This window comes from Branchiostoma lanceolatum, chromosome 19, assembly GCF_035083965.1.
Source record: "Branchiostoma lanceolatum isolate klBraLanc5 chromosome 19, klBraLanc5.hap2, whole genome shotgun sequence".
NCBI classification, from domain to species: Eukaryota; Metazoa; Chordata; class Leptocardii; order Amphioxiformes; family Branchiostomatidae; genus Branchiostoma; species Branchiostoma lanceolatum.
In genome coordinates this window covers 2,106,871-2,133,529 of record NC_089740.1, presented here as the reverse complement: position 1 = coordinate 2,133,529, position 26,659 = coordinate 2,106,871, and the positions used below count along the sequence as shown (strand labels likewise).

The 26,659-nt window shown below is 38.9% G+C and overlaps 1 protein-coding gene and 2 long non-coding RNA genes across 3 annotated transcripts; all 3 read right to left on the bottom strand.

Moving 5' to 3' along the window:
• Positions 1-9,813: 9,813 nt before the first annotated feature.
• On the bottom strand, positions 9,814-11,045 carry LOC136426035 (uncharacterized). The gene is made up of 2 exons (XR_010754140.1): positions 11,002-11,045; positions 9,814-10,438 (listed from the first exon to the last, which is right to left on the bottom strand). It is a non-coding gene; the product is annotated as an uncharacterized lncRNA (long non-coding RNA).
• Positions 11,046-15,509: 4,464 nt separating this feature from the next.
• LOC136425818 (neuronal acetylcholine receptor subunit alpha-9-like) lies at positions 15,510-22,545 on the bottom strand. The gene is made up of 11 exons (XM_066414758.1): positions 22,291-22,545; positions 21,972-22,123; positions 21,490-21,711; positions 21,118-21,315; positions 20,547-20,659; positions 20,393-20,437; positions 20,075-20,184; positions 18,090-18,277; positions 17,397-17,744; positions 17,116-17,248; positions 15,510-16,029 (listed from the first exon to the last, which is right to left on the bottom strand). Exons 1-11 carry the CDS (start codon positions 22,503-22,505, stop codon positions 15,510-15,512), a joined length of 2,244 nt encoding a protein of 747 aa, XP_066270855.1. The 5' UTR covers positions 22,506-22,545.
• Positions 22,546-23,290: 745 nt separating this feature from the next.
• Positions 23,291-25,631, bottom strand: LOC136425995 (uncharacterized). The gene is made up of 3 exons (XR_010754138.1): positions 25,389-25,631; positions 24,469-24,726; positions 23,291-23,401 (listed from the first exon to the last, which is right to left on the bottom strand). It is a non-coding gene; the product is annotated as an uncharacterized lncRNA (long non-coding RNA).
• Positions 25,632-26,659: the final 1,028 nt, after the last annotated feature.

The window sequence follows — 26,659 nt, the reverse complement described above, 5'->3', positions numbered from 1 at the left end:
TTTACTAGCGGGATAACATTCTGTATTATTTTCACTTTTATTTGAAAGAAACTGTCATGAAATATCGTGTAAGAAACGTAATAATCACCCGACACACGGTTACATCTTTACGCTTATAATCTAGTGAATCCGGCGTGACGACGTCAAATGGAAAAGTAGACTCAAGGTAAAGTTACATACAGCTCATGTCCATGGAGTAACTGTAAGAAATGCACATACCTACACAATTTCTCACTCAGATATTAGAGATTTTATTTAAGTAACTTCGTTACCAAAAATTAATCATTCCATCTATCCCTCTATCCATTGTCCACTATCCATTCTTTCTCCATATACTCTCCTCATCGGTCCATTTATCTCCACCTTAGCCTCCGTTGCAGGCTCTGAACCGGCTTTTTGGGGGGCTAAATAATACATTTTTTGCAGCCAGCCCGTAACTATCAGACAACCCTGTAACTATCAGCCGGCTGATAGTTACAGGGTTGGCTGATAGTTACGGGCTGGCTGCAAAAAGTGTATTATTTAGACCCCCCAAAAAAGCCGTTTCAGAGCCTGCAACGGAGGCTATCCCCCCCTTACCTAATTCAGTAATTCGTCCACCCATCCGCCCATCAATCCACCCACCCGCGTATCCACCCACCAATCCATCTATACATAAACAAATACATACAAAACAATATACGTGTTACAAATACATACTTACTCAAGCCAACCCATCCATCCATCTACCTGCCGATTTTTCAATCCATCCATCCATCCATCCACCAATTAATCAACAAATCAATCCACCAACGCATCCGTCCAGATACCCCCGCTCCACCACTGACCATTCATCCATCCGCCATTTATGCCCCGTGAATTGTTTTATCTATCCTCTCCCCTCCAACCCTCTGTCCATCCTCCATTCATCAGTCCATCCATTCACTCATCCTTCCTCCTTGAATAAGTATATTCACATTTCAATCGATTCATCTAAAAGTATTCTCCCACCACCCATCCTCCAACCCACCACCTCTTTATACCTACATCTGTACATCCCGTACACGGTTGTTTCTGCCCCTTCCCGCCATGAGGTGCAGTCAGGGGAGAATCACACCGCAAAAGAATCCGGCGGTGTCAATAAGCTGTTAACTCGCTGACTGTATGGGTGACTTATAGTACCTTGATGTTCAGCATATCAATATATAGCACCTATAAATAGGACCGGTGTAAACGTCAATCTAGTGGACAATTGTGATTGGTCAAATTTGACGGCCTTTGCAAGCATTCGCCATGATGTCAGATCACGCCACCCCTTATTATCTAAGACGTCAGATGTTATTTTGTAAGATACCATATTAAATGTTGTCTGTACCATGCATCGTCTGTAGCGGGTCATTTGAGAATTAGCTGGATGGGAGAAGCAGGTCAGCTAGGTCCGTAAACGGTAGTTAAACAACCCGGTATACAGATGGTGTAGAAAACCTTGTAAACACTTGATGACTTTTTACACCCCCATAAATTTGCGACGTAACAGCCATCCTGCTACAACGTAGAATATGAGAGAGCGCTCAACAAATTTTTAAGATGAAAAACTAATCTGTTTACTCTATGTGTGTTTCATTGTCTTTTCAGTCACACTTGTGTCACGATATTCCAAATATGAAGTCAAGTGTTACATGAATAAAAAGTTAGTCGCGGCGAGAGCGCCGTCAAGTGGAATCTGGGTCCTGACGTTACATATACTGTATTGCTCCAATTGTTTTAAGCGAGTAATTGCCGATGTTACATTTTCATGCTTCTTTTTTTCTTGTCTACTATAAAACCTTATCAAGATCAAAGCGCGTGGGGGTGGGGTGGTTACTCCCGGGTTGGGGTTCTCCCCTCCTCTCACCCGGCACTAGTGGTATCTATGCTTCTCTCGTTTCACTACTAATTCTTAGAGTCTTAGATGCCCATTTACGTCTTTTTGACAATATACAAGAAAGTTATTGGTTATGTCTCTGTCTACTGAGCAGGCGACTTGACTACCAACCTATAGCTAAAACCGTATTGTTGTTTCACCCACTCCCTACCATGCGGGAAACACATAGGTGAGTTCACAAAGAATATATTATAGTGACTCCCAGAACTTGAAAACTTTCAAACACCACAAAGATACGCACCTGTAGGTACTGAAAGTGAACATGATGTCATTTGTTATAGTAAAATATTTATTTCAAAAATGTGAATCAAACATAAATTAGAAATTATCATAATTGATACGGTTAATTTAGAGATGAAGGTACATCGGCAAATTCTTTAAATTCTATTTTGTAACTCAACAAAGGTTAAGGTTCCAAGCAGTTTATTTAAATAAGTCAAATGTGTAAATTGAATGTCTCAGTCTCATTCGTAGGCGTTCGCCACCATGTTTGTCTGCAACAAGCCTCATTATCGACGAAGTAAGAAACACTTTTGACAGATTCGATATTGATGGTCGCCCGCATGACCTGGTGTCAGAACACAGTAATTATACAATTATCTAGAAGAGGTAAGTGACCTTGTCCCCAAATCAGGAGCTCAACCAACCGATATACAAGTTATGTAGAGACCTGTAAAGACCTTTGATAATAGGTTCGATTACATAATTTGTTCCCACTCTAAAACAGTGTTTTTTGTTGCTTATAGTACTAGTGCTACCATTATCTTAACCTTGGTCCATGGTAATTACAGTTATTTTGGTAACACTGCTGTTGCTATACCCTCAGGCCTTCAGTAAGGTAACATCTGACCCAGTGAGTGACATCTGTTGGCATATCTAACATCGTTTACAAAAGTAAAACAACCTTCGTTATGTCTGTCGTTTCCAGACCACCATATGTAGGTATGCAACTTTACCACCGTGTTGGAAACTAAGTTTGTTTAATGCCGTTGGGATGGAACTTATATTTGATGAACAATTCTAATCAATCAAGACGGATTGTTAGCCAACCATTGACAAACACTTCCAACATTTAAGATTACAAAATGCCATAGCTTATTGAATCTTTGTACACGATGCACCTTATACTACCTTTTCAACGTATCGTACCCTAGTTTGATCTTTTACCAATACTATTTTATCTTGTTGTCAATGATTTCATTTTGTCGCTAACACGATGCGGTGGATTTCTTGTCAATTCAACAGGGGACTGTTCTCTTACACTGGCAAGATGGGGTTTAACACAGCCTCCCTCGATTGTCACAATTAAATTTGTCACATGTCTGCTTATAATGCACAGTTGTGTGTCTCTCAAATGCATTTGATCTACTGATCCTACACCACACTTATGTGACCTTGCTTCTTAATAAGTTCGTCTCGTCCCTTACAAGGTTATTTCTTCCCCTCCCCACCATGCATTGAGGTGCAGTCAGGTAAGATTCACGCCGTGCAAGAAGCCGGCTGTTTCAACTAGCTGTCAACTCGATGACTCTAAGAATGACCTGGTATATTGATGTTCAGCATATCAAAACGTAGCTCCTATTGATAGGAAGGGTGTAAACGTTATTCTAGTGGACGATTGTGATTGGTCAAATGTGACGGCTTTTGCAAGTACTGGCCATGATGTCAGATCACGCCATCACTGATTTTCTACGACGCCAGAAGTTATTTTTTAAGATATAATACTTTAGATTGTCCTATCCGTACCACCCGGTGACTGTAACGGGTGATTGGAAAATTAGCTGGGAGACGTAGGTCACCTAGGTCCCGAAACTAGAGTTCAACAACCCGGTATACAAGTGATGTAGCAAGCCTTATAAACACGTCGATGGTGCCTTTGTTCACACCACCATTCCACTAGATTGGCGACTTCGCTGCGACGGAAAATTTGACAGAGTGCTTAACGAATTTCACCGATGAAAAACTAATCTATTTTACGCTTAGTGTGTTCAATTGTCTTTTCGAACGTTTCGCATGATATTCCAATCATGCAGTCTTACACAAATTAAAGGTAGGTCGCAGCAAGAGCGCCGTCAGGTGTGTTTTAAGAGAGCAATTGCCACTGTTACATTTCCATTTTTTTGTATACTAATCAATCTTATCAAGAACAAAGCGTGTGTGTGGGAGGGGGGGTACTTCCGGAGGAGGGGGTCTCCCCTCCTCTCACCCGTCACCTGCTGTCACTACGCATCTCTCATTTCATTACTAATTTTTAGCGTATTAGATGCTAATTGACGTCTTTAGACAGTATACAAGACAGTGATTGGTTATGTCCCTGTCTACTTGACGACCACCTTTAGCCTTTAGCTAACACCGTATTGTCGTTTCACCCCTCTTTGCCATGCGGGAAACATTTGACAAGGTGAGGTTTCAAAGGTAATCTTGCGATGACTCCCAGAAACCTTTCAAACACCACAAAGATGCTCACCTGTGTGTACTGAAAGTAAACATGATGTCATTTGTTATAATAGAAATACTTGAAGAAAAAACGACAACTTTGAATCAAACACAAGTTTTAAAATATCATAAGTGATAAGGGTAATTTCAAGATGCAGGTCCATTGTCATTTTTTTTCTATTTTGTCCCTATACAAAGTGGAGGTTCCAAGCAGTATATTTATAGCAGTCAACCGTAATTACTAGATGTATCATTCGCAAGCCTTTGCCCTAATATTTGTCTGCAACGAACCTCATTATCGACGAAGTTAGAATATTTTTTTGACAGATTTGATATTGATGGTCTACCAATCTGGCAGAAAAATAAACAATTTTTTAATTCTGTCAATATCATGGATTACCTTTGCACTGATGGTATATATGTGTCATTTGCACGCGTTCGCCACAACGTTTGTCTGCCACAACCCTCATTATCGAAGAAGTAAGAAGGTATTTTTGACGGATTTGATATTGATGGTCGCCCGAATGACCTGGTGTCAGAACACAGTAATTATTCAATTGTCTAGGATAGGCAAGTGACCTTGTCCCCAACTCAGTAATTTAACAGCCCGGTATGCAAATTATGCCACATTTATTTTTTCTGTGTATTCAAAACAGTCAAAAGTAATGATTGGATGTCTCATTCGCACGCGTTCGACATAATATTTGTCTGCAACGAAAATCATTATCGACGAAGTTAGAATATATTTTTGACAGATTTGATCATGATGATCGCTCGCAGGACCTGGTGTCAAAACACAGCAATTATACAATTATCTAGGAGAGACAAGAGACCTTGTCCCCAAATCGGCAGCTTAACAACCCGGTATACACATTATGTAGCAGATTTGTAACATTTGTAAATACTTGTGATAATAGGATCGTTTACATAATTTGTTCCAATTCTGAAGCGGTGGGTGTTATGTCTTTTTTTTCTTATAGCGCTAACGTTAGTTCTTGTAAAACCGGGATTTTGTCGATACGAGTTATTTGAAACCAATTTGGTAGAATTTTTTTTCTTCTTTTATTCTGTCAATATCATGGATTACCTTTGCACTGATGGTATATATGTGTCATTTTCACGCGTTCGCCACAACGTTTGTCTGCCACAACCCTCATTATCAACATGATCAAAAGGTATTTTTGACAGATTTAATATTGATGGTCGCCCGAATGACCTGGTGTCAGAACACAGTAATTATTCAATTGTCTAGGAGAGGCGAGTGACCTTGTCCCGACTCGGGAGTTTAACAGCCCGGTATGCAAATTAAGTAGCAAACTTGTAAACTCTTGTGATAATAGGATCAATTACAATATTTGTTCCCATTCTAAACGGTGGGTGTTCTTTTTTGTTGCTTTTAACTTGATCCACGGTAATTACAGTTATTTTGTTAACACTGCTGTCCTTATACCCTTAGGCTTTCTTTAATTATAAGGTAACACCTGACGAAGTGAGTGACATCTGTTGGCATATCTGACATCGTTTACAAATTAAAGTAAAACAACCCTATGTTATGTTTGTGGTTAACAAAGTATGCGACTTGACCACCACGTTGAAGACTAAGTTTGTTTAACGCCTTTTGGATTGAACTGATTTTGATGAATCATTCTAATCAACCGAGACAGAATACACCCCGAAGCGGTTCATTTAGTGGTAAATCTACCAATTATCTAGGGGAACATTCACAAATACTTCCAAAATTTGAGGTTACACAATTTCATAGCTTATCGAATCTCTGTACACAATGCACAATTTATTTCCTTTTCAACGCATTGTACCTTTTGTTATTTTACCAATCCTACATAATTTTGCTTGTGAATGAGTTCATTTCACCACTAACAGGAAGCAACGGTTTCCCTGCCAATTCTACAGGGGACTGTTTACTTAAACTGGCAAAATGTTGTTTAGCACAGCCAATTATCACATTTTACCTTGTCAAGCATACGTTTGTGTCTTTTAAATACATTTCACCTACTAATCTTATACCACACTTATGTGACCGTGCTTCTTAGTGAGTTTGTATCGTACCTTACACGGTTGTTTATGCCCCTTCCCGCCATGTATTGAAGTGCAGTCAGGTGAAAATCACGCCGCAAAAGATGCCGACTGTGTCAACTACCTGTCAACTCGCTGACTGTAAGGACGCATCCCTAATTCAGTACGATGAAGTCAGATGTTGTCTTTGACGGATTGACAATTGATGCTTGCCTGTGTCATCAGGTGTCAGTGCTGGGCAATTAGCCTAGCCGTCCCTACTAGGTATAGAAATAGTATAGAAACTACTAGAAAGCCATCTAAAGACTTTAATGATAGTTTACATTAAAATTTTGTTTCCTTGTGCTTTTTAGAGAGGGATTCTTGAATTGTAAATTTAGTAACTACCGTAATTATGTCCCACTTAGTTCGATGTCACTGCTTTCGGAGAGCTTTAGGCGACCGTTGAGGTCCCACCTGGCGTTTAACTGAGTGGTATTTGCTGACATATCGATAAGGATAATTCAAGAAAGTAGAACTCTAGATCTGATGCTTAGGTTTGTATATTCTCCAAGCAGAGGTTTCAATCGGGGGGCTAGGATTGGTCTGGATTTGTAATCCCCCTCCCCCCTCAGTATTTGGAGGAAGCGTTAAAATATCGACCACTCTTAGCCCCCCGATCGAAACCTCTGCTTGGAGAATAGTGTCTGCTGAAACCTGTCAGACTAGATAGTTATCAAAGTATCAGCGTGTGATATTGCGTGTGTAACACTTTCGTGAATTGATCTCTTTATTCTGTGTAACATGTTGTTCTCTTGCCACCTAGCGAATAATGTCGGTAGTTCATACTGGTAATCAACCATTGATCCATAGAGTCAAACTTAAATGTTGAAAACAATTAGTGTATGCATGGAGGAGCTGAATTCTTCTCTTGTGAACATTATGGGCCTAAAAGTCCTCACTCTACCAGTGCGATAAACAACTAACAACATAGAGAGGCAGAGCTCTCAAGGGCGGGCTTTAAAGGAGTCCTAAACTCCAGAGGGGAGAGTTATTTTCCAATAGATAATAATTTTAGGAAGCAAAAATGAATACGTTTTACAGTATACGACAAAGTACCGACTAGTCCCGTGTGCATCAAAAAAGCATTCAGTATTCTACTAAATTCCCCAGGTGATCCTCTATTTTCGAATTTAATTAAATAAAATAACCTCAGCCTATTGCTGAATACAATTGCCTGACAAGGCCTGACAAAAGTCAGGTTACAGAAAGAACTTCAGGGTGATAAGAAAAGAAAGAAAGTCTTGTTATGTGTTCTTTTACATCTTATGAACAACTGGCCTTCTTATTGTGCTTATCCCCCTCATTTATGCCAAAAATATTCACGATGACGGAAGTGTTTATACGTATAGGGAATTCATGGGTAGGGTCTGCAAGGGTTTAATGAGTATCATATTGTTTTAAAAAACACACCTTATGTAATTCATCACAATTGGAATTCTGTAAAAATTCGGCTGATTATGTATTAATTGATTAATTGATAAACATAATCTAGCCGAAAATAACCCCCCCCCCCCCCTTCTGGAGTTTAGGACTCCTTCAAGCAATGGCTCAAGGGAGTTACAAATTATACTAGGCGAACCTTAAAGGAGAATTCCACTCAGTAAGCGGGTATTTTTTTCTGATAAATTATGCTTTTCTGAAAACAAATACGCCCGAGTTTTTACTAAATTACCTCTTACTAGTCTTAGGACTTTTCGACAGTAGTCCTTTTCAAATTCATGTAATCCCCCACAGACCCGCTCTTTTCTACTCTGCTGTCACTAGTCCAAACACGGAACAGACGACAAAACTGTCATGGCCGCCACAGACTCGGACGAATTGGACCCTAATGACATCAGGCCATATGCCTTTAAGCCTGAACATGATTCAGGACAATTAGAGAATGGCGATGAGAAAGAAGACCTTGCCGGAGCCTTCGCTGGAGCTGGGGCTGCTACACAAGCAGAAGCGGCATAGGACGGCCGCGGTGACCAGACGGAAGGTTCGCGGCTAGATCCTGGGGAGCTACACGAGGAATTCTATCCCCTCTGTCTCATGAGGTCTGCACTCAGACTGCACTTATACGGTGACATAACCTTGGAATACAAGATGTCAGAGTGCCATTGAGCAATAGGTAAATGTTGTTACTTTGTTTCTGTCCGTTTTATTTTGCATATCTACAACATCGACCTGTGTGTCAGGACTCATGATAAGCTCACGAAAACATTGCTACGTGAGGTTGACTTTGCGACGTTCTTACCTGGGGTGCTGGCTGCATAGTAGTCGTACCACTGTATAACCCGATATATTATGTACCGAGAAGTTTTAAATAACCTTTCCTGATGCATCTTGTGTGAAGAAATGGACAGTAATTTTGTAATTACTTGTATTACTAAGGGTGAAAAGTCGGAAAATGTTACACAGTGTGGGAGGGGGGCTGTCAGTGCAATACCAAGATCTGAAAATTATCAGACTAAGCAAAAATGGCCAGATATGGTCTACATATTCAAATAGATGTGTAGTAAGGATAAGGAAAATATTGTGCACATATTCAAATAGATGTGTAGTAAGGATAAGGGAAATATTATTTGGATAAATAAATCATAAAAGAGACAACATTCTCGTTCTTCTGCAGAGTACTTGTATTAATCTTGATACAAGAAAAAAACATGTTACATTACAATTTACATGCATTTTTTTGTTTCTCCCAGGATCTTACGACTGTCTGCATACTGCCAATTCACATGCTGGGTTCACAAACGACGCCTAGGGAGGCGTGTGGTTCTATTCTGTGTGGTCAGCGGGATAAGGCAGGCCTATCCATTTGAAGATTGGACATACATAGGTTTTCTTGAGGCAGATAAGTAGGTCACTAGGTGAGCAGAAGAACATGTAGGTCTTAGATATCATGGCCAAAATTTTATTTACAGAATTAGGACATTTTGCTGCTAAGATGTTTCGCCAACACCTGTCCAGTTGGTCTATAAATCAGTTTGTATTCTTCTAACTCAATACTGTACGTATTTGAATTAGGGTGAGGGTTAAGCTGGTAAGTCTAAGAACAAACTTACATGTACACAGGGGTTTCCAAACTTCTAACACTGCATAACAGGTGTGTTTCAACCAAATATAAAAAAAACTGTCTACCTGTATGTATTCATTTTTATCTATTCATGGTTTAGAGTTAAATTTATACGGCAGGCCGAATGGAAACCTTAGCTATTGTCCAAGTATCATTATTTCTACATTCCTTTGAACTAGTTGTACAGCAAGAAAGACATATACTTGTATATTACAAGGATATACAATTATATTTCTGAATAATTTTTAAAAATGGCTTGTGTTTACATTTGAGACAGTATTGTTGGACACACGTAAACTTGTGGTGGTTGTAAAATGGAATATTTACTTCGGGGATATGTAGGCAGGACATTTATTAATAAAATGCTCCAATGGATATACAATTGGCAACTTGTCCTCATCAATCTAATAAACATAACCTGTGACATATGACATCAGTATATTACTTAGTATCTACCAGGACCTATATTATGTAAACTACTGTTGACATGTTCATGTTACATGTTCAAGCATCAATATGTATAGTCTAGTATTGGCACATTTTATGTGTCTATAGCAGAGATAGCACTAGAATTTTGAAAACATTTCAAAACATTAACTACATGTACATGTAGTTTAGTCATGTAAGGCATGTATGCTGAAAAAAATCAGTACAAAAATGAGGAAAAAAATTACATTGAATACAGAATGATTGAGCATATGAAGGGGCTGGCTTATGGTCTTCAAAACTTGTTTGGTACTGCGCAATAGCTGCCTGTTTGTCTGGCCTGGGAATGGGGTCAATGTTAGGGGGTAAGTCTGGCTTTGGGAGCACCTGGTCCCTCCAGTACTCATTGGACTCCCGGCGCCTGTGCATGACAGCCTCCAACAGCTTTCTTCTGAAAGTGTAGTCCTTCTCGTAGATGTTCTTCACCACATCATCCCTTTGCCCTTTACTGTAGCCCAGAAGCCACTTTAGATCACCTGCAGAGAGAATGTATTCTGAAGTCAACTACATCTTTGTGATTCGTAGAGTTAATTCATTGATACGGAGATGCCAAAATAATGCTAAGCCGGCAATTTTCCTTCACATTAAAAAGAAAAATCATGAAGATGCACGATTGTACACTACTTGTATTATACAGCTTGACATTTTGTCCAAAAACAAAGAACATAATTATATTACTTGTTTAGTTATTTCAAGTCACTCTTAGAAAAGGTTTATAATTCATTGTTTACTATTGTATGCTATGCATACAAAAATATTTCTGTACACTTACATCTTTAGGTTACTCGTTAGGTGCACCGGTACCAGTGCAGTAATTATCCAAACAATGAATGTCAAGCCCTGCTAGTATCATACACTTTTTTCCCTCTTCTTTACCATAAGAAGTAATCTTACCAAACAATGACACACAATATGACAGCCGAGCCCTAGATAAAATTCAATGTTGTCATTGCAAGAAGTAAGTGTCCATAGATGAGAACAAGCTAGAGATGTTACATCATTTTCTACATTATATAAATTATAATTTTAAAAAACCTACCTTTTGTCTTGGGCGTTTCCCTGGGCTTTTCCTTGGATTTTTTTCCATGGCATCCTTACCATTTCTATCAAACAAACAAAATGACAGTAATGTATTTACTGAAAATATACGTATCAGTCATGAAATCATTAAGACAGACATTCTGAGTCATATAGATATAGATAGATACATAGTTTATGTAATCAGAGTACAAATGGAAGTCATATGTTGACCTGAAATAAGCCAGATCAAATGAATCATGGCGGTGTCTGTTAGTGTGGCCAACCTCAGACACAATTTCTCACAAACTCTATAACTATAATGATAACACAAACTCTATAACTATAAAAATGGCGTCCATGACAAATCAGCACGTCTGCTTGCATAGCCCATTTCTGGCCCTAATTTCTCGCTAACGGTTAATGGGCTGAGCTAACGAAAGCAGTCGAGTGACTATCATATATCCAGGAATGTACAGAAAAAGTTTGAAGTCGCTCAGGTCTTGGAATTCAGAGATTTTGGCACTTGAGTGTGGAGTTGAATGTAGGTCACCATTATGTAAACATCCAGGCAAAATGGCGTCGATGAGAACTGAGCCATCTTCTGACCCGAATTTCTCGCTACCACTTGACTCTATAAGCTAACAAAAACAGTCGAATGACTATCATATATCCAGGAATGTACAGAAAAAGTTTGAAGTCGCTCACATCTTGTAATACAGAGATTTTGACACTTAAGTGTGGAGTAGAATGTAGGTCACCATTATGGCAGGCAAAATGGCGTCGGTGAGAACTGAGCCATCTTCTAGCCCGAATTTCTAGCTAACGGTTGACGCACTAAGTTAACGAAAATAGCCGAGTGACTATCATATATTCAGAAATGTACAGACAAAGTTTGAAGTCGCTGGTGTTTTGGAGGACAAAGATTTTGGCACTATAGTGAGGAGCTTCGTGTAGGTCCCATACCCAGTCAAAATGGCGTCAATGAAAACTGAGCCATCTTCTGGCCCAAATTTCTAGCTAACGGTTAATCTGATACGCTAACGAAAACAGCCGAGTGACTATCATATATTCAGAAATGTACACAACAAGTTTGAAGTGTATCGCTTCTTGGAATAAAGAGATTTTGGCATCCATAAAAAGACCATTTTGCTATCTGAAATGGCTACTTGTATACATGTAGAAAATACTACAGAAGGACAACAACAACAACATAAAATCAAAAAGCGCTGGCCTGGCAATTCTGATAACGATTGTGCACACACATTTAGTCTACTCAAAAAGGTATTCCTAAACTTCATAGCATCGTCATTTATACCAGTACCAACCTGTTTTCTTATTGGAGTCCATCCTGGCAGAGCTGGCAAGCCCTCCCTTCATGTTGGCAAGTCCACACTCACTAGCGCACCGCGCATTGAATTCTGGGATTGTTGGATGGGTCCTTGGGGGGTTTCATGCCTTGATCGCTATAATGTAGCGCCTTGCGTTCAGGCTTCCACTTATGGGAAATTTTACATGGCAAACTTAATCCAAGGATAATAATTCATTCTCAGAGGAATGGCGATTCCCGCTTACAGAGTGGAATACTCCTTTATGAGCGAGCCCAATAGTGTTTATTTCATGTACGATAACGAGGAATGTTGACAGTTCTACAGTAATTTCTGTGATGTGTCCACGCAAACTCTATGGACATTTTTTCCAATTGCTGGTGTATATTTCAAACCCTGCTAATATAAAGGGGGGAAAGGTTTTCTGCTACGACCTAAGCCTGATAAAATGATTTCTAAATCACAATAAAAAGGTTTTTATGGAGTATTCATAGAACATAAGGGAAATTAGAATTCTCTAGGTTTTGATTCATGTTTCATGCATTCATGAAAATTTTGTGCTGTAACCAAAAGAACTTATTCACGCATGTTGATTTAAACTAAACACCAAGTTCTAACTAACACCATCAACTGACTTAAAACTTTAAAACTTGTCTGGATTTTGGATTGTTGTAACACTTAGTTAATATGACAGGTGAAAAGAGTGTCACGGTTTGAAAGAGGAATTTTCTTGTGTGTAGGGCTATCTAAAGCAATTAGATTAAAAACAGGATCAAGAAATTAAAATCGGTATATTTTTGAAGGTCAGTAAATTAATAAAAACATCCATGTGTTAGCATTGTTCGTTTTCAGCGAGGCAAAAATGTAGGTTAAACTTACATGTAGGTATACTGTTGAAAAGATGTGAGAAGCCTTGTCTTATAACGACGAGTGAAAACTTAGATTACATATATTTATTTGTTCTATCTAAAAGAATCTCTTTTAAAACGTCATTTTTCTAATAGAAATATGTAATACGAAGATACAAAACAACCAGCTTTAGCGTTAAGTTTTATTAAAACTTGACCTTTTTATTACATCAAAAACTGAGGCCGTGTCGATTTTATTATACGGATGATATCTACGTGCGCTTCGATTATCGTCAGTTCGCCATCCTCCTTAAGTTTCCTAACTAGCTGAAATCTATACAAAGCTGCAAAAAGAGCAAATATATATTACCTTTAAAATGATAAGAAAATAAGAGTCAATTGCAACGTCAAAGAAGATGTTAAAAAGAAGAAAATGAAGAGTTTATTATTATAGGCATACCATTATCTGTGCGCTTAGCCATTTCTTTAAACTTCCTAATGTTAGAAAAACTATAGATTTCATACTGAAGGGAACTTTTTTGACAATATTTTTATCTTATTCGCACGCTCGCATTAATTGCTCGGATCCCAGAGGATAATATCCATATAATCAAATCAAAATGGCCTAATCTATGTATACATTCTAAATCATATCAGGACAGATTAAAAGGTGGAAAATAACTTTCCTTGAAATTAATCACTCATGCTATGATGTAATCCTAAAAACATTTAACACTAATATAAAACTCGATAAACCATCTGTATATGAGTTATCTGGCAAAATTTATTGATATGATATTAGACATCGAGTCGGTTATGATTTGATATAATATAATGTAATAGGATATAATATGATAGAATAAAATGAAATACAATGTAATATAAACGCGTCCATTCCAAGTCACTGCGCGAGAGTTTGCTGAAATTGGATCGGCTTAATCAAAAGTTTTTGAATCGATTTAGTATAATTTTTATGGTTTCCTGATAATTTGAAACTTGTTTATGTCTTTTACGATCCTGAGAGAGGGAATTTATAGTCTAGTGAAAGCACAAGGCTTCACACTACAGTGACTTGATCCCGTCGGAGGTCGTCACCCGACCAAAAACAGATATTGGTAGGATTGGCGGCTTTTTGAGGGGGGGGGGAATTGACACAAATCTTCTCTTTGAAATATTTTGAGATTTGAGACAAACCAATCCATATCTAAAATTTGCTCAGAAAAAAAAATGGCTGATTCAGATATGTTTGCAAATTGTCAAGATACTTTCAAAAAATCCCGTATTCTTTTTTTTCCCAAAATGTTCATAAATACCCAGAAAAACTAGTGTTTATTCACAATGATCCCAACACATAAAAAAAAACTTGTAGGGACTTGGAATGGAATCTATATCTATACAATATAGTTTGATACGATATGATTCACTCAATGAATAATACGAGGAGTTCCAAAAGCTATCAAAACGCAGTATATCTTATAATCACCTACGCGATTTGAAAATGACTGAACAGATTTATTGTTATAAAGCTGTAACGAACAATCTCGGGACAAAGATGTTACAGTAATAACAGAGAAGTTTAAGTGCAAGGAAAGCTTGTGCAATTACAAGAAGTGACGTCTCTCCCGTTTAAGCAATCACCGACTTTTTTTTACCTAACAGTATACCTGTTATTTGTTTCTAAATATAATCGTCGATAACGCCCCACGTCAATCAAGTCTTTTCTATAAGAATGATGATGAAATATGATACTGGGCTTCACTTGTGATGGAGAGAGAAGGCAGGCTCTAAACAGATGAGTGTGGAAAGCAGTGGTGGCCCACATCATCGACAGATGAAAGCGGCGATGATGATGATGACGATGATGATGATGATAATGATGATGATTACGACAATACTTTGGTGTATTCTATAACGAAATAGTCTACAATGGCTAACGCAGATATCAAGAGCAAGATATCCAAAAAAAGAAGAATCCAGGTCGAAATAGGCCTTAGACCTGGAAGTTAGATAAATTGTGGAAAATAGTTTATACTTAAGATGCTATTTGATACTGAATATTCAATTAGATATATAAAAATTACAATGTGTGAAATGAATCAGATATTGACATATCCCAAAATAAAACACGGGGATCGGGAACCTATATGATATCCGACAAAATCAGGAGCTGAACTCACAAAGGACAAATAAGACATGAAAATACCATAAATCCCATTTGAAAGATTGAGCTCAAGTAAGTATCTTTTAAGTATGTTGCTACTTTTTGGTGAAAATTGCAGACAGTTCGATGTAAAGGGGGTTATGCGCCATACCCACACATCTACCACATTGCATTTTCAGATAAATTCTGTAACTTATTTGCCCCAATACATGATGATCGGAATGGCTGCCACGATGCCGAAGATGTAGACGACAAGACAAAGCCTGTCCAGGACCTTAGCCAACAGCGTGTAGTCGGACACCTCCTCCTCGTTCTCTACAGCCTTGGTCAGCTCCTCAATCTCGTTCTTCAGAAGGTTCCGCCCCTCTGCCAAGGTCTCAGCCATCCTGTCCGTCCCGTTCTTCACCGCCTTGATCAGCTCATCGTTCCCTTTCCTCACCGTCTTGGTCAGCTCACTTACACTGGAGGTCAGTTGAAGAAAGCCCGAAGACTCTGGGAAGTCACGACTTATAGGAGCTGGCCTTGATGTCTTGGGAACTCCTCCACTCGGTTGAAACCACATTTCAGCGGTACTTTCTCCATCGCCCACCGTCATGTCATCGTCGTCAAAGGCGTTATTTGTCATCTCTATGGCGGGCTTCGGACTGCAGATGTTGGTCAGGCTATCCTCCCCGGTTTGCTCCTTTGCTGTGAGATCCCCAAGAAGAAGTACCCTTTGAAAATTGTAAAATATACAGCGTTAAGTTGATACCCATCACTGTACTTATCTGCAAAATATATGAAATCTAAAGTTGGTAAGAAAGCAGTTTTAAAGCAGTTTAAAGCCAGTTCCATGGAGCTCTTAGATTGGGTTATCAACATAACATTTTCGGCAAAGCTTCTTTTTCTCAGAGGGCAAAGCATTCAGTCACAAAGTCATTTACAAATTTGCGCTGCCACAAAATACGAATGATCAATGACTAACAACGATCAGATACTTTTTTTCGAAAAAGATTAATAGAGTCCATTCCAAGTCACCAAGTGGGTTTTATAATAACAATTGTAATAATTTAGAAAAATTCTAATATAAGAATATCTGACGGACAATTTTTCTAAAAGATTGAATATAAAAATATTATTTAATTTGAAGTCGATTAGATAATTTAGAAATATTCTGAAAGGAACTGCTCAAAAATCTCTGTGTTTAGAATAATTTCTAAACATCGATGTGATTCTTTCACTTTTAGAAATATTCACAAAAAATGGTTAACAATGGTAGAATAGTGATTGCCCCCATAAAAGTAGGTGCTAATACGGCCCTTTTGTCTGCCTTTGTACATCTTTAGACCTCACTGCGGGACACTGAAATGTCCTTTGTGGAAAGCATTCTTCCCTATACTTCGCAAGGATGTGTGAATTGTTTTCTTCCCAGCCCTTTGATCTATTTCTAAAGATGTTACAAGTAATGGTAAAAAATGGTGGGAAATTGTAAATAATGGTAAATAATGGTAGAATGCCGTTACCATTATTTAGAAACTGTTAGAAATATCATATTCCATATGATGAATATTTCTCAAGTTTTAGAAAACCGGAGAAATATTTATAAAGTTGAAATCACATTCAAAATATTTCTAAAGTATAAAATCTCTCACACAAATAATTACAATAGATTGGAAAAAATTGTAAATTAGGACAATAACAACCCTCTTGGTGACTCTTTCTTGGCGTGGTAGGATGAAACACATTGGGAAGAAGTCGTTGGTGAGTGACCATATTATTTGATCGTGGACACAAATGATTTAAAGAAAAATATCCCATACCTCGCAATGTAGCGGAGAAAAATAACCCTCACCACCGGAGACAGACGTCCCTTTTTGTCGTGAATATAGATGACGGCCAAGGTGAAGAAGAGGAAAAGTCCCATCAGGCCCATGCACACGAAGATCAGCGTTGCTGTGAAATGGCAGTTGGTAAATCTATGAGTTACAGAATTCTAAAGGAATAAAAGCTAAGGCATTTGTTAACAACCCATTCACAATATTGATTTCAAGAAAAATTTATATGTTAAACCATGATTATTCACCAAATTGATAGTACTCACCGAAAAAAGGAAGCGATCCCTTGACAGGAAGAACATCGGTAACAAACACAAGAGATACGACCATCGAGAGCTGAATGGTTACTCCGAACGAGATCCGGTCTCCCTTATCAATAGGCATGATGAATGTGATGGTCATCAGAACTATCAGGATGATGCAGGGTCCGACAGTAGTAGTGATGTGGAACGTTGGGATCCTCGACAGTTGGAGAGAAAAGCAGGCTTCCCTCTTGTCTTTTGCGAAGATCTTATCACTCCTGTACCATTCTCCCTCCGGTGATGCAGGGAAAGAAGAGTCACAAGGATGGCTTCCCACGTGTACATCTGGTGAAGAGCTTCGCTCATGGCATTCTGTAAATGATTTATCATTCCTATCACATTTCTGTTGCAATCCTTAGTTGTTACACTAAAACATATTGCTAGGGTAGTATGTACGAAGCATTGGTGGATTGAAATATCTGCTCACTTCAAAGCTATCATGTAGTTAAAAACAGTTAAAGTTCTTCCCGCATCGAAGGTGCATAAGGCGGCGCCCATCTCCGGTTCCACAACCCTTTGACCATACAGCTTAGTGCATATCATAATAAAGGGAACAGCTCAATTTCCCTTTAGCTGATTGTAAAGGGGTTTGGTTGAGGAGCACTAGTGTGTGCTAGACATGCAGAAATACAACACAGTTAAATTTCTAAACCTTACGTATAGTTTGCTCGACTGCTGAGGTTGCGGAGAAACAGACGTCACAGTCCATGGTGTCCGCAGGGAAGAAGAAGGGGTCAGCATCACATACGGTGGTGGTCAAAGTTTCCACGCTCCACTCTACCAGGCCACTACTGCTGACTCGGACCGGCACGTCTTTTGGTAGGCCTTGGTGGAGCGGATTAGCACTGCGCGGTAACAAAGAAATGTTTGTTAAGGTCTCATTCTTGTATAACTCCGAGTCCCTACCTCCAAAACTTAACGGCCGTGTGTTTATGTCGGTGGGAAATTCCCTTATAGCCAGGCCAACTGATCCCAAGCGTGAAAATGATGCAAGCATGTTCGTTACTGATGAAATAAACACGTAAAATTTGGCAGCCGCGAGCGAGGTCGGACGTGCACAGCCCTGCATTTCAGGTGATGCGGTCGAGCGCGTACAGCTGGAAAGTGCGTTTGGGTGTAGCTAAGTGCAGTTTGTAATTGATATAAACAGACACTGTATGTAGTGAAGTTTTTGGCAATTGTTGTGCATATTCTAGGGTAAATATAATTGTCATTTATTGAGTCCGTGCCCCAAATTTCGCATCCATACAAAAGAACTGGCTTGATACAAGAATATTTAATTCCCGTATCAAGCCAAATCTTTTGTATGGATGCCAAATTTGGGGCACAGACTCCATAAATGACAGCTCTCCAATCGAAATTTCGCAACAACGTTTTTGTAAAAATATACTTTGGGTTTTCAGAAACAGTAGTAATTTAGCCTCCAGAGCAGAACTTGGTAGATTCCCTCGTATATATCTGTACGTGTGTTTTGCTATTGGCTGCGCTTGTTACAGATGGATTATGACAGACACCCATTACAAATTGATGCTCTTTTGTTCCAACGTAACTCTATTACAACTAGTCGTAGAAGAACTCTGTTACAACGTGTAAAAGAAATATTAGACCATAGTGGATACTCCTATCTGTTATATTACTGCAACTCATCCAGTTATATCAAGTCAGTATGTACCATGACAAGGTCCAGAATTACCAATCTGTATATTCAAACTTTCTGTCACAATATGAGAATTGATTCTGGCAAGCTAAGGTTCTATAAGACATACAAAACAAGATATACAATGGAAAATATTCAGAATTAGATAACTTTGATTTACGCTCTGCTATTACCAAAATTAGAATTAGTGCCCATCCCCTTGAAATTGAGAAAGGGTGGTACAAGAACTTACCTGTGTGCGAAATAATTTGTAAATACTGCACTTCAAACAAGGTACAAGACGAAACAAATTTTATTCTACGACCACGAAAGAAATGAGCTGTTTAAAGACGTCACCATTTTCCATCCTAATTTCTCCACGTTTTCAGATGAAAAGAAAACTACTCTCCTCTTAACATCACAAAACCCACACATTACAGAAATAGTGGGATCATTCGTCCTCAACTGTCTCGCAAAAAGAAGCCGAACCCAATAAGCTAGAACTTAGTGTCAGTAGTTTTAAAACTTGAGTAGTCATATGTTATATTGTTCATCATTATCTATCCGTCCACTCTGTGTTACGTATACATGTACATTTACTTGCAATTAGCCTACGGGCAGGAATTTGCAATACACATTCAATTATCAACATAGAATGAATGTCATTGGTGCATTTCCTATAGCTTCATTACGAACGCGCCCATTGAAACACGTATTATAACATGTAAGACTATGGGGCGAAAAAATGAATGAAACCTTAAGGTATTTTTTTTCAAATACAAAACAACAACAAATATTGTTCTGCCAAACAGCATTTCTCTATATTATTTTTTGTATGTTGTCCAAAGCTGTTACTTGGACCATAATTTTTAATAGGAATTTATTAAATAGAGGTTGCCTGTTACCAATGTAATGAGTTTTAATATTTTTTGCCATGTTCGGTATTTCAAAGATATTTTCAGGGATGCCATCATTATCGAAGTGGTTAAAATACGATTCAACTTACTTCCGCTTTAAAGTAAACGCAGGAGTCCAAATCTTGCTGCCAGGAACACTGAACGTCTGGATTCCATCGTAATGCCTTGGGGTCCATTTGAGCCGACTGTCGTACCATGTCTAAAAAAGATAAAGGCAATGTATTGATACCATATAGAGACAACAAAATTAAAGCTTGAGTAGTTTTCATCAAAATCAAAAATCATGATGGTCCTGTTTTTTTAATTTTAATATCTTGCCTCAAAATAGACGGGTCACAAGCTCTTTGGGCGGGGTGGGGAGCTGGCAGAGAGATAACGTGTATCATGTCTGTTAAAACTAAACTTACGAAATCGATGATCACGGATGCGACGAGCTGCTCTTTCTTCTCATCCTGAAATAAAAGCCATAGCATTAGATGTGATCCTCAATACATGTTTTCTTGATTTTTTTTTCCCTAGTAAACGCAAATGATTATTGAATATTTTAGGGATACTACCTACCAAGTCGACGATTAGTTCGATTTCCCCCGTGAAGTTGATGGAAACATTTTCAGGTGCGAGACCCGGGCTGTACACTTCTAACAGGTCCTGTTCCAGCCGTTGCTTATAGTTAACTACAAAGGGGATGAAAAAGAAATGCGAGAAAAAGTTGTCCAAATATAATTCCACGAAGGTATCCTATAGGCAGGCTTTCCTTTTGATTGTGTAAGGTATGCACGGAATTGTTGAAATATTCAATTGGTACGACAGAAGGTACGTTTAAACGCAGGATATGGTTAAAGGTCAATTTGGACTCCCGGACACTCCTTAACTACTGATGACTTACCAAATGTTGTGACAATTTTAAAACAGTCGGCTGGCAAAGCCAAACACCAGCCAACCTACTTACCGAACCACTCCCAACCTAGCTGTATCCGGGGGTTTAACTTTCTCTGTCTTGGCAGATCACCAATGGGCCGCGATAGTTGCACATCAAAAGAATATTAAGATGAAAAGTTTGTAAGATGTGCGAAAATGAATAAAAACCAAAAGCTTTGTACGATTTAAATGTTTAAGTACGACAAATATTCACCTAAACAGACGGGCATATCATATTCCCAGACTCCAGCATTGTACCCTTCAAGGCACCTTGCTTCCCTGGGGGAGCCGTACTCAAGCGTGTAGCCATCGTTGCACGAGTACGTGACCTTCTCTTCTAAGAAGTAGAACCTCTTACTCGGACTTCTCTTGCCGTAGTTTGGAGGACCCCTGTCCCAGCAGCCAACAAAATCTAAGTGAAGTAAGATGCCATTTTGTAACGTCAATTATGATCAAATCCATAAAATTCAGGATTGTTTTAAGCACATTGCTCCATTTATAGTTGTATTTTATGATTAGTAAATTGATACAAAAGTTTGCATGCTGAGGAATGAAACAAAAAACTAAGGCACACAAAACAACTTACTGCATGGAATGACGTCACATTCCTCCTGGATACCCTCTTCAGTCAAACAAAATGGCCGCTGGAGACCTAAAGGATTGCGGCAGTAGTTCTTGTCAAGGTTAGCCCAGGGGTGATTTTTAGTGTAAAAATCAGCTTGGCTATCTGACCAATCAAGACATTTTACCCCCGATGTAGTTTTACTCCATGTTCCACGATAGTTCATGCCAATACCATGGTAGCAAACTGAGGAAAAGGAAACAAATAGGTTAATTGTGTAACAAATGTGGAAGTGCATTTCTGAAAAATGTGCTAAATAGAGCAAGGCAGCATCTAAGTTCCGTCGTGAAGATGAGAAGCTTATGAATGGCCATGGCTGAAGTATATGCATAATCTTTGCAGCTGCAAATATTTTTCAGGTCAAATAAACGAGGTCATGATTGTAAGATAAATAATAATGAAGCATCTGTTACAAAACATTTATTATTTAATTTTGTATCCCCTACCTTCTGTGCCAATCTCAGCTTGTTCAGTGTTCCAACAACCTGTTTGTGACGTTGGGAACACATCACATGGCGGCAGCAAGTCTCTTATAAGGTCATCACTCATACGGAACACTTCTTCACACCACGAACGGCATGGCAGAAGTTGTCTTCCCCTAGGAAACACAACAAAATTCAGTAATATAACATTGGAATATATGTCATTGGGATATACATGTATCTCAAGGCGGTGATTACCACTTTGCACATACATACAATCATTGAGTAATTTATCATTGTAACGGTTTCAGATCTACTTCAAAAGATCGTACAAACTTCTTACACACAGGAGCTGGTGGAGTTTGAATAATGGCGCAAAAAACAGCCGGAAATGTTTCCTCCAGTGACATTGCATTGTGGGAAAATGGCGGTAGATAAGAAGTCTCGTAGCTCTGGATGGTCTATCCCTGGGATGGTGTAGAAACCGTGGAGAAGTTCGTTGACAGAGGAATTCTGTATCTCGTCGAATGTCGCCAGGTTTAGTAGATTGGGTAACATTGTGAGTCGTCTGGCATGTGGAAAAAAGTCCGGAATGCGCAAGCACACTGAAACAGGAGTTATGAAACATGTAACAAGTTTTGAAAAAAATAATTTGATGAACGGTCTTGATCGACATTATTGCTTTGTACAATACTAAGGCACAAGGACTATTTGAATTAGGGAACCATCATAGTTTTTTAGACCAGCATGCGAGTTTCCCTCACATTCTGCCTAAATTATCAATTTTGACATAGGAACTTGTCAATTTCTCCATACTAGATTGTTGAAACAATCTATGTATACTAATTACAAAAACGAACCACTAGAAATACAATATGTTAATGAGGCAATAAGACATAAAAATGTTTCGATCCAAAGACGGTTAAAACTGAACGATATGATATTATATATTGGGCCTTATCAGAAATGTGATCAAACAGCTTATTAATTTTGTCAGGTTCTCCTTCAGAAAATATATTTTCAATATTTAGGATTTTTTTTCAAAATGGTCAGAAATACGAGGACGTGTTCAACAAAGGCATACACGATTAACGTATACGACAGTTATTTATAATTTTTCATTTTGTCGTTTTTTTCACTAAAATGTACATTGTAGGCTATTATGTCATTGTCTTCAGATTCAAATGACCTAAGATTAGGGGGTGTCTTGAGCGTTTCAATTTATCTCAAGCACTAAGTAACAGTACTGACTTTTTAAATAATTTTGGGCTAATATTGCCTGAATATGTTTTTGTCACCAGCATCATTATACGAGGGCCAATATAATACTAACTTACCACATCTTTCCTCATCACTCCCGTCTGAACAGTCATTATTCCCATCGCAACGCTTCCATTGCAAGATACACGTGCGTTTGTGTCCACAGCGAAAGTATCCAAGGGGACAGTTAATTTCTGGGAATGATGTTATGTATAACATAGATTTTTAAATGTATAGGCTATTCCCTATCTGCATCCAGTGAAGAGATATATTGTTTCAATTTTTTAAAGTCTCCATCTCAATCCAAATAATATACGAATAGGTAATACTATATAGACATACACAACCCCAGAAGCGGGTGCTATTTGTAAAGGATCACATCTCTGTAAATACAAAATCAACCAAATTTGAAAAAAACAAACATATTAACAGATAAACAAATAAATGAGCTATGTATAATCCAGGAATTGTGTAGTGCCTCTTTATGCAGACCCGTGGGATGTGATGCGTTCTGTGAATCATCCCTTAAGTAGTGGTTCCTATGGGATAATTGCGGAAGCCCTTGGGTAAACGCAACGCAATAGAGGAGTTAAGTTGCTAAGGGTTGAAATTGATGAAAAACTGTACACTAAAACATAATTTTCAACATCGTACCTAGATTTCTCATTTTTCTGAGGGCCTTTTTTTAGTCTTAAGTAAGGGTTTCAATGGGATTAGTGACAAAGTTCAAAGTGCATTTTTGACCCAAAGCAATTAGAACATACAGTTACTAAGGCTATAAGTTGACAAACAAATATCCAAAAACAAATTGCAAAGGTAATTCTATGCCCAACCCAATAGTTGCCAAGTTGTCAAATAGTCAAATGCACCTGGCTGTCATTAATCTGAAGGGTACTCGAGGGTTATCGGAATATTGGTGTTGTATAATGCAACTGCTGTCAAGTCCAGATTCAAGGTCAAATTGTCAATACAATAACGTTCTTGGATTCAGAAAAAAAATATTATTAGCGGAACCAGAACACTCTCCTCTGGAGCTGTGTATGGCTTTAGGCACCACTCGTCCTGTGATGCGTAAAGTTAAAAATTAAGTCTGAAAAGAAGTACAATTAAACTCTTCATAGCTTCATAGCCTGCTGTTGCCACATTTACAGCCGGTACAGAAATAGTTGTGTTGTTGTAGTTCGAGTTACACCCATTCGAAAAAGTGTCAACAGATAGAAGGAAGCATAATACAATCAAGCTTGAAGGAATCAGACATTACCACAAAGTGGCACATCGCAATACTCCCAGTTCGTGCTGGACATGGGGTCACTGGTTATGCACCAGACTCTGTTGTCGTTGTCTGGAGCCCTGCAGTAGTTTCGCTCCAGTCCGAAAGTTGGATATTCATCAGGGGCGTAAACATGTTCATGGGGTGCCTGACTGTCCCAGAGTTGACACGCTTTGCCTGTCTCGGTCACCGACACTGTTCCTCGATAGGATGCCCCATCCCTTACAAGACAGTCTTCTGCTAAGCGACCTTTAAATACATTTACATATCAATGTCAAACGCAAGTTACGCACCATCACTAGATTTCTAGGATCATCACTAGATGTTTAGGATCTCATACCTTTTCGGAAAATATCCTTTATAAGTGACACAAATCATGAAAAAATATATTCTACAACTGATACCTGATCCCTGCTGCTTCCGTTGTAGGAACCCATTGCCTTTTTTCCTATATATGGGTTGCACATTACAAAGCCATTATGAAGATCCCGTGCATGTACGGGTTCGGGGTATTTTTTCAGCTGAACGCATCACACCGCAGCAAAACGCATCGAATAGGGATGTAAATATGCCACAGCAGCGCAGAAGAAGTCAAGGGAAAATGACGTGATTTAGAAATAAGTTGCGTAAAAAAAATGCCAGCAGGACAAAAGTTAGGATCCAGTTTTTTTGTCACATCGCTTTCTTATTACGGGTCGACAGGTATCAGACTACTTTTCCCTGTAATTTTTACATGTACAGCCTGGTCAGTTGCCAGTATTTTTTTTGTGGGGGGAGGGGGGGGGGGGTGTACCCTTATATCCATACATATGTGGCAGAATAATTTCAACCGTGTTTAGGAGCAGATTAAATTGAAACCTCATGTTGGATATCGACAAGAGAGCTGTCAAATTTACTGATCAAAACCTTACCACATAAGGGCACATTGCAGAACTCCCATTCAGTGCTGGGGTCCACGGTGTAGCACCAAACTCCGGGTTCGCCGTCCGGATTCCGGCAGTAGTTCCGCTCTAGTCCGGACGACGGATAATCAGATGGTGTAACGGAATGTTCATGTGGTGTTTGGCTGTCCCACCGTTGACACGTCTTGCCTGTCTCGGTTACAGAAACTGTACCTCGGTAGGATGCCCCATCTCCTACAATACAGTCTTCCGATAGGCCTGTAGGTAAGAAAGGACGCTTGTCAGACGCGGGTTACCTTCGGGAATCCGTTACTACGCATTCAAAACCCACACATTACAGAAAAAGTGGGATCATTCGTCTTGGAAAACGAGGTCAACCCCAAATAGAATAGAATTTAGTGTTAGTTTTTAGACTAGAACAGTCACATGTTGTAGTGTTACCAATTGTCTGTCCGTGCTTCCATGTTACTTGTACCTGCAATAAGCCTACGGGAAATAACTTGCAATAAACTTATAATTCATACTGTATCAAACGTGTTTATAACATTCATTTCCTTCCTTGAAATATTCACCAGCGGGATTCGTCTATATCACACAATGTGTCCATGGACTTTGTAACTATTTTCTTTACATGTCGGTCACCACCCTGTCTATTCTTTAAAAGAATTCTATTTCTTATTGATCCTTATTTTCCCTCACTCCCTGGAACATATCTAAAACTGCTTTCACTACGCAGATGATTATGTAATTTCCATTTTCACGCAGAAATTTTCCTATTTTATAAAATAAAATTGCAATTATTCATTGTATATATTGAGCTATCGACATGCTGCTTGTTGTAAATTGTAAGTCGAACTCTAAAACGTATTTATGATAACATGGCCATATAAAGTCAAAGTCACGAATACCTACTCAGAAATACTTGAACTTCACACAGGCTCAGTGACCTGGAAGATCCGGGAAGACGTACGCCCACGTACCGTCCCTTCATCCCCTGGCACGCCACGGCAATCGACGGCCAATACACGTCGATTTGATGATCACCACCGCAGACTGGGTTAGAGCTTATCTGGTTGGAATCCCCGATGTGGATGTTGAAGGGATTGAGTCGTTCCGCACAGCAGTCCTGACGATTGAACACGACCACGCTGCACATATATTGATAACAAAGTAATAGATCTTTAGTTTTGTTTTACGCTATGCCTAACAGTAATAAAACTCTTAAACCTATTCAGACGGGGGGAGGGGGGGCTTTTGAGGCCCGCGCCAACTTTCATGTT

Coding starts and splice junctions, on each gene's coding strand:
- LOC136425818 (XM_066414758.1), bottom strand. CDS start 22,505: ATGTTACCCAATCTACTAAACCTGGCGACATTCGACGAGATACAGAAT. Junction 21,712..21,971: donor AGCTGAGATTGGCACAGAAG/GTAGGGGATACA, acceptor CCTTTTCCTCAG/TTTGCTACCATGGTATTGGC. Junction 17,745..18,089: donor AGCAGTCGAGCAAACTATAC/GTAAGGTTTAGA, acceptor AATCATTTACAG/AATGCCATGAGCGAAGCTCT.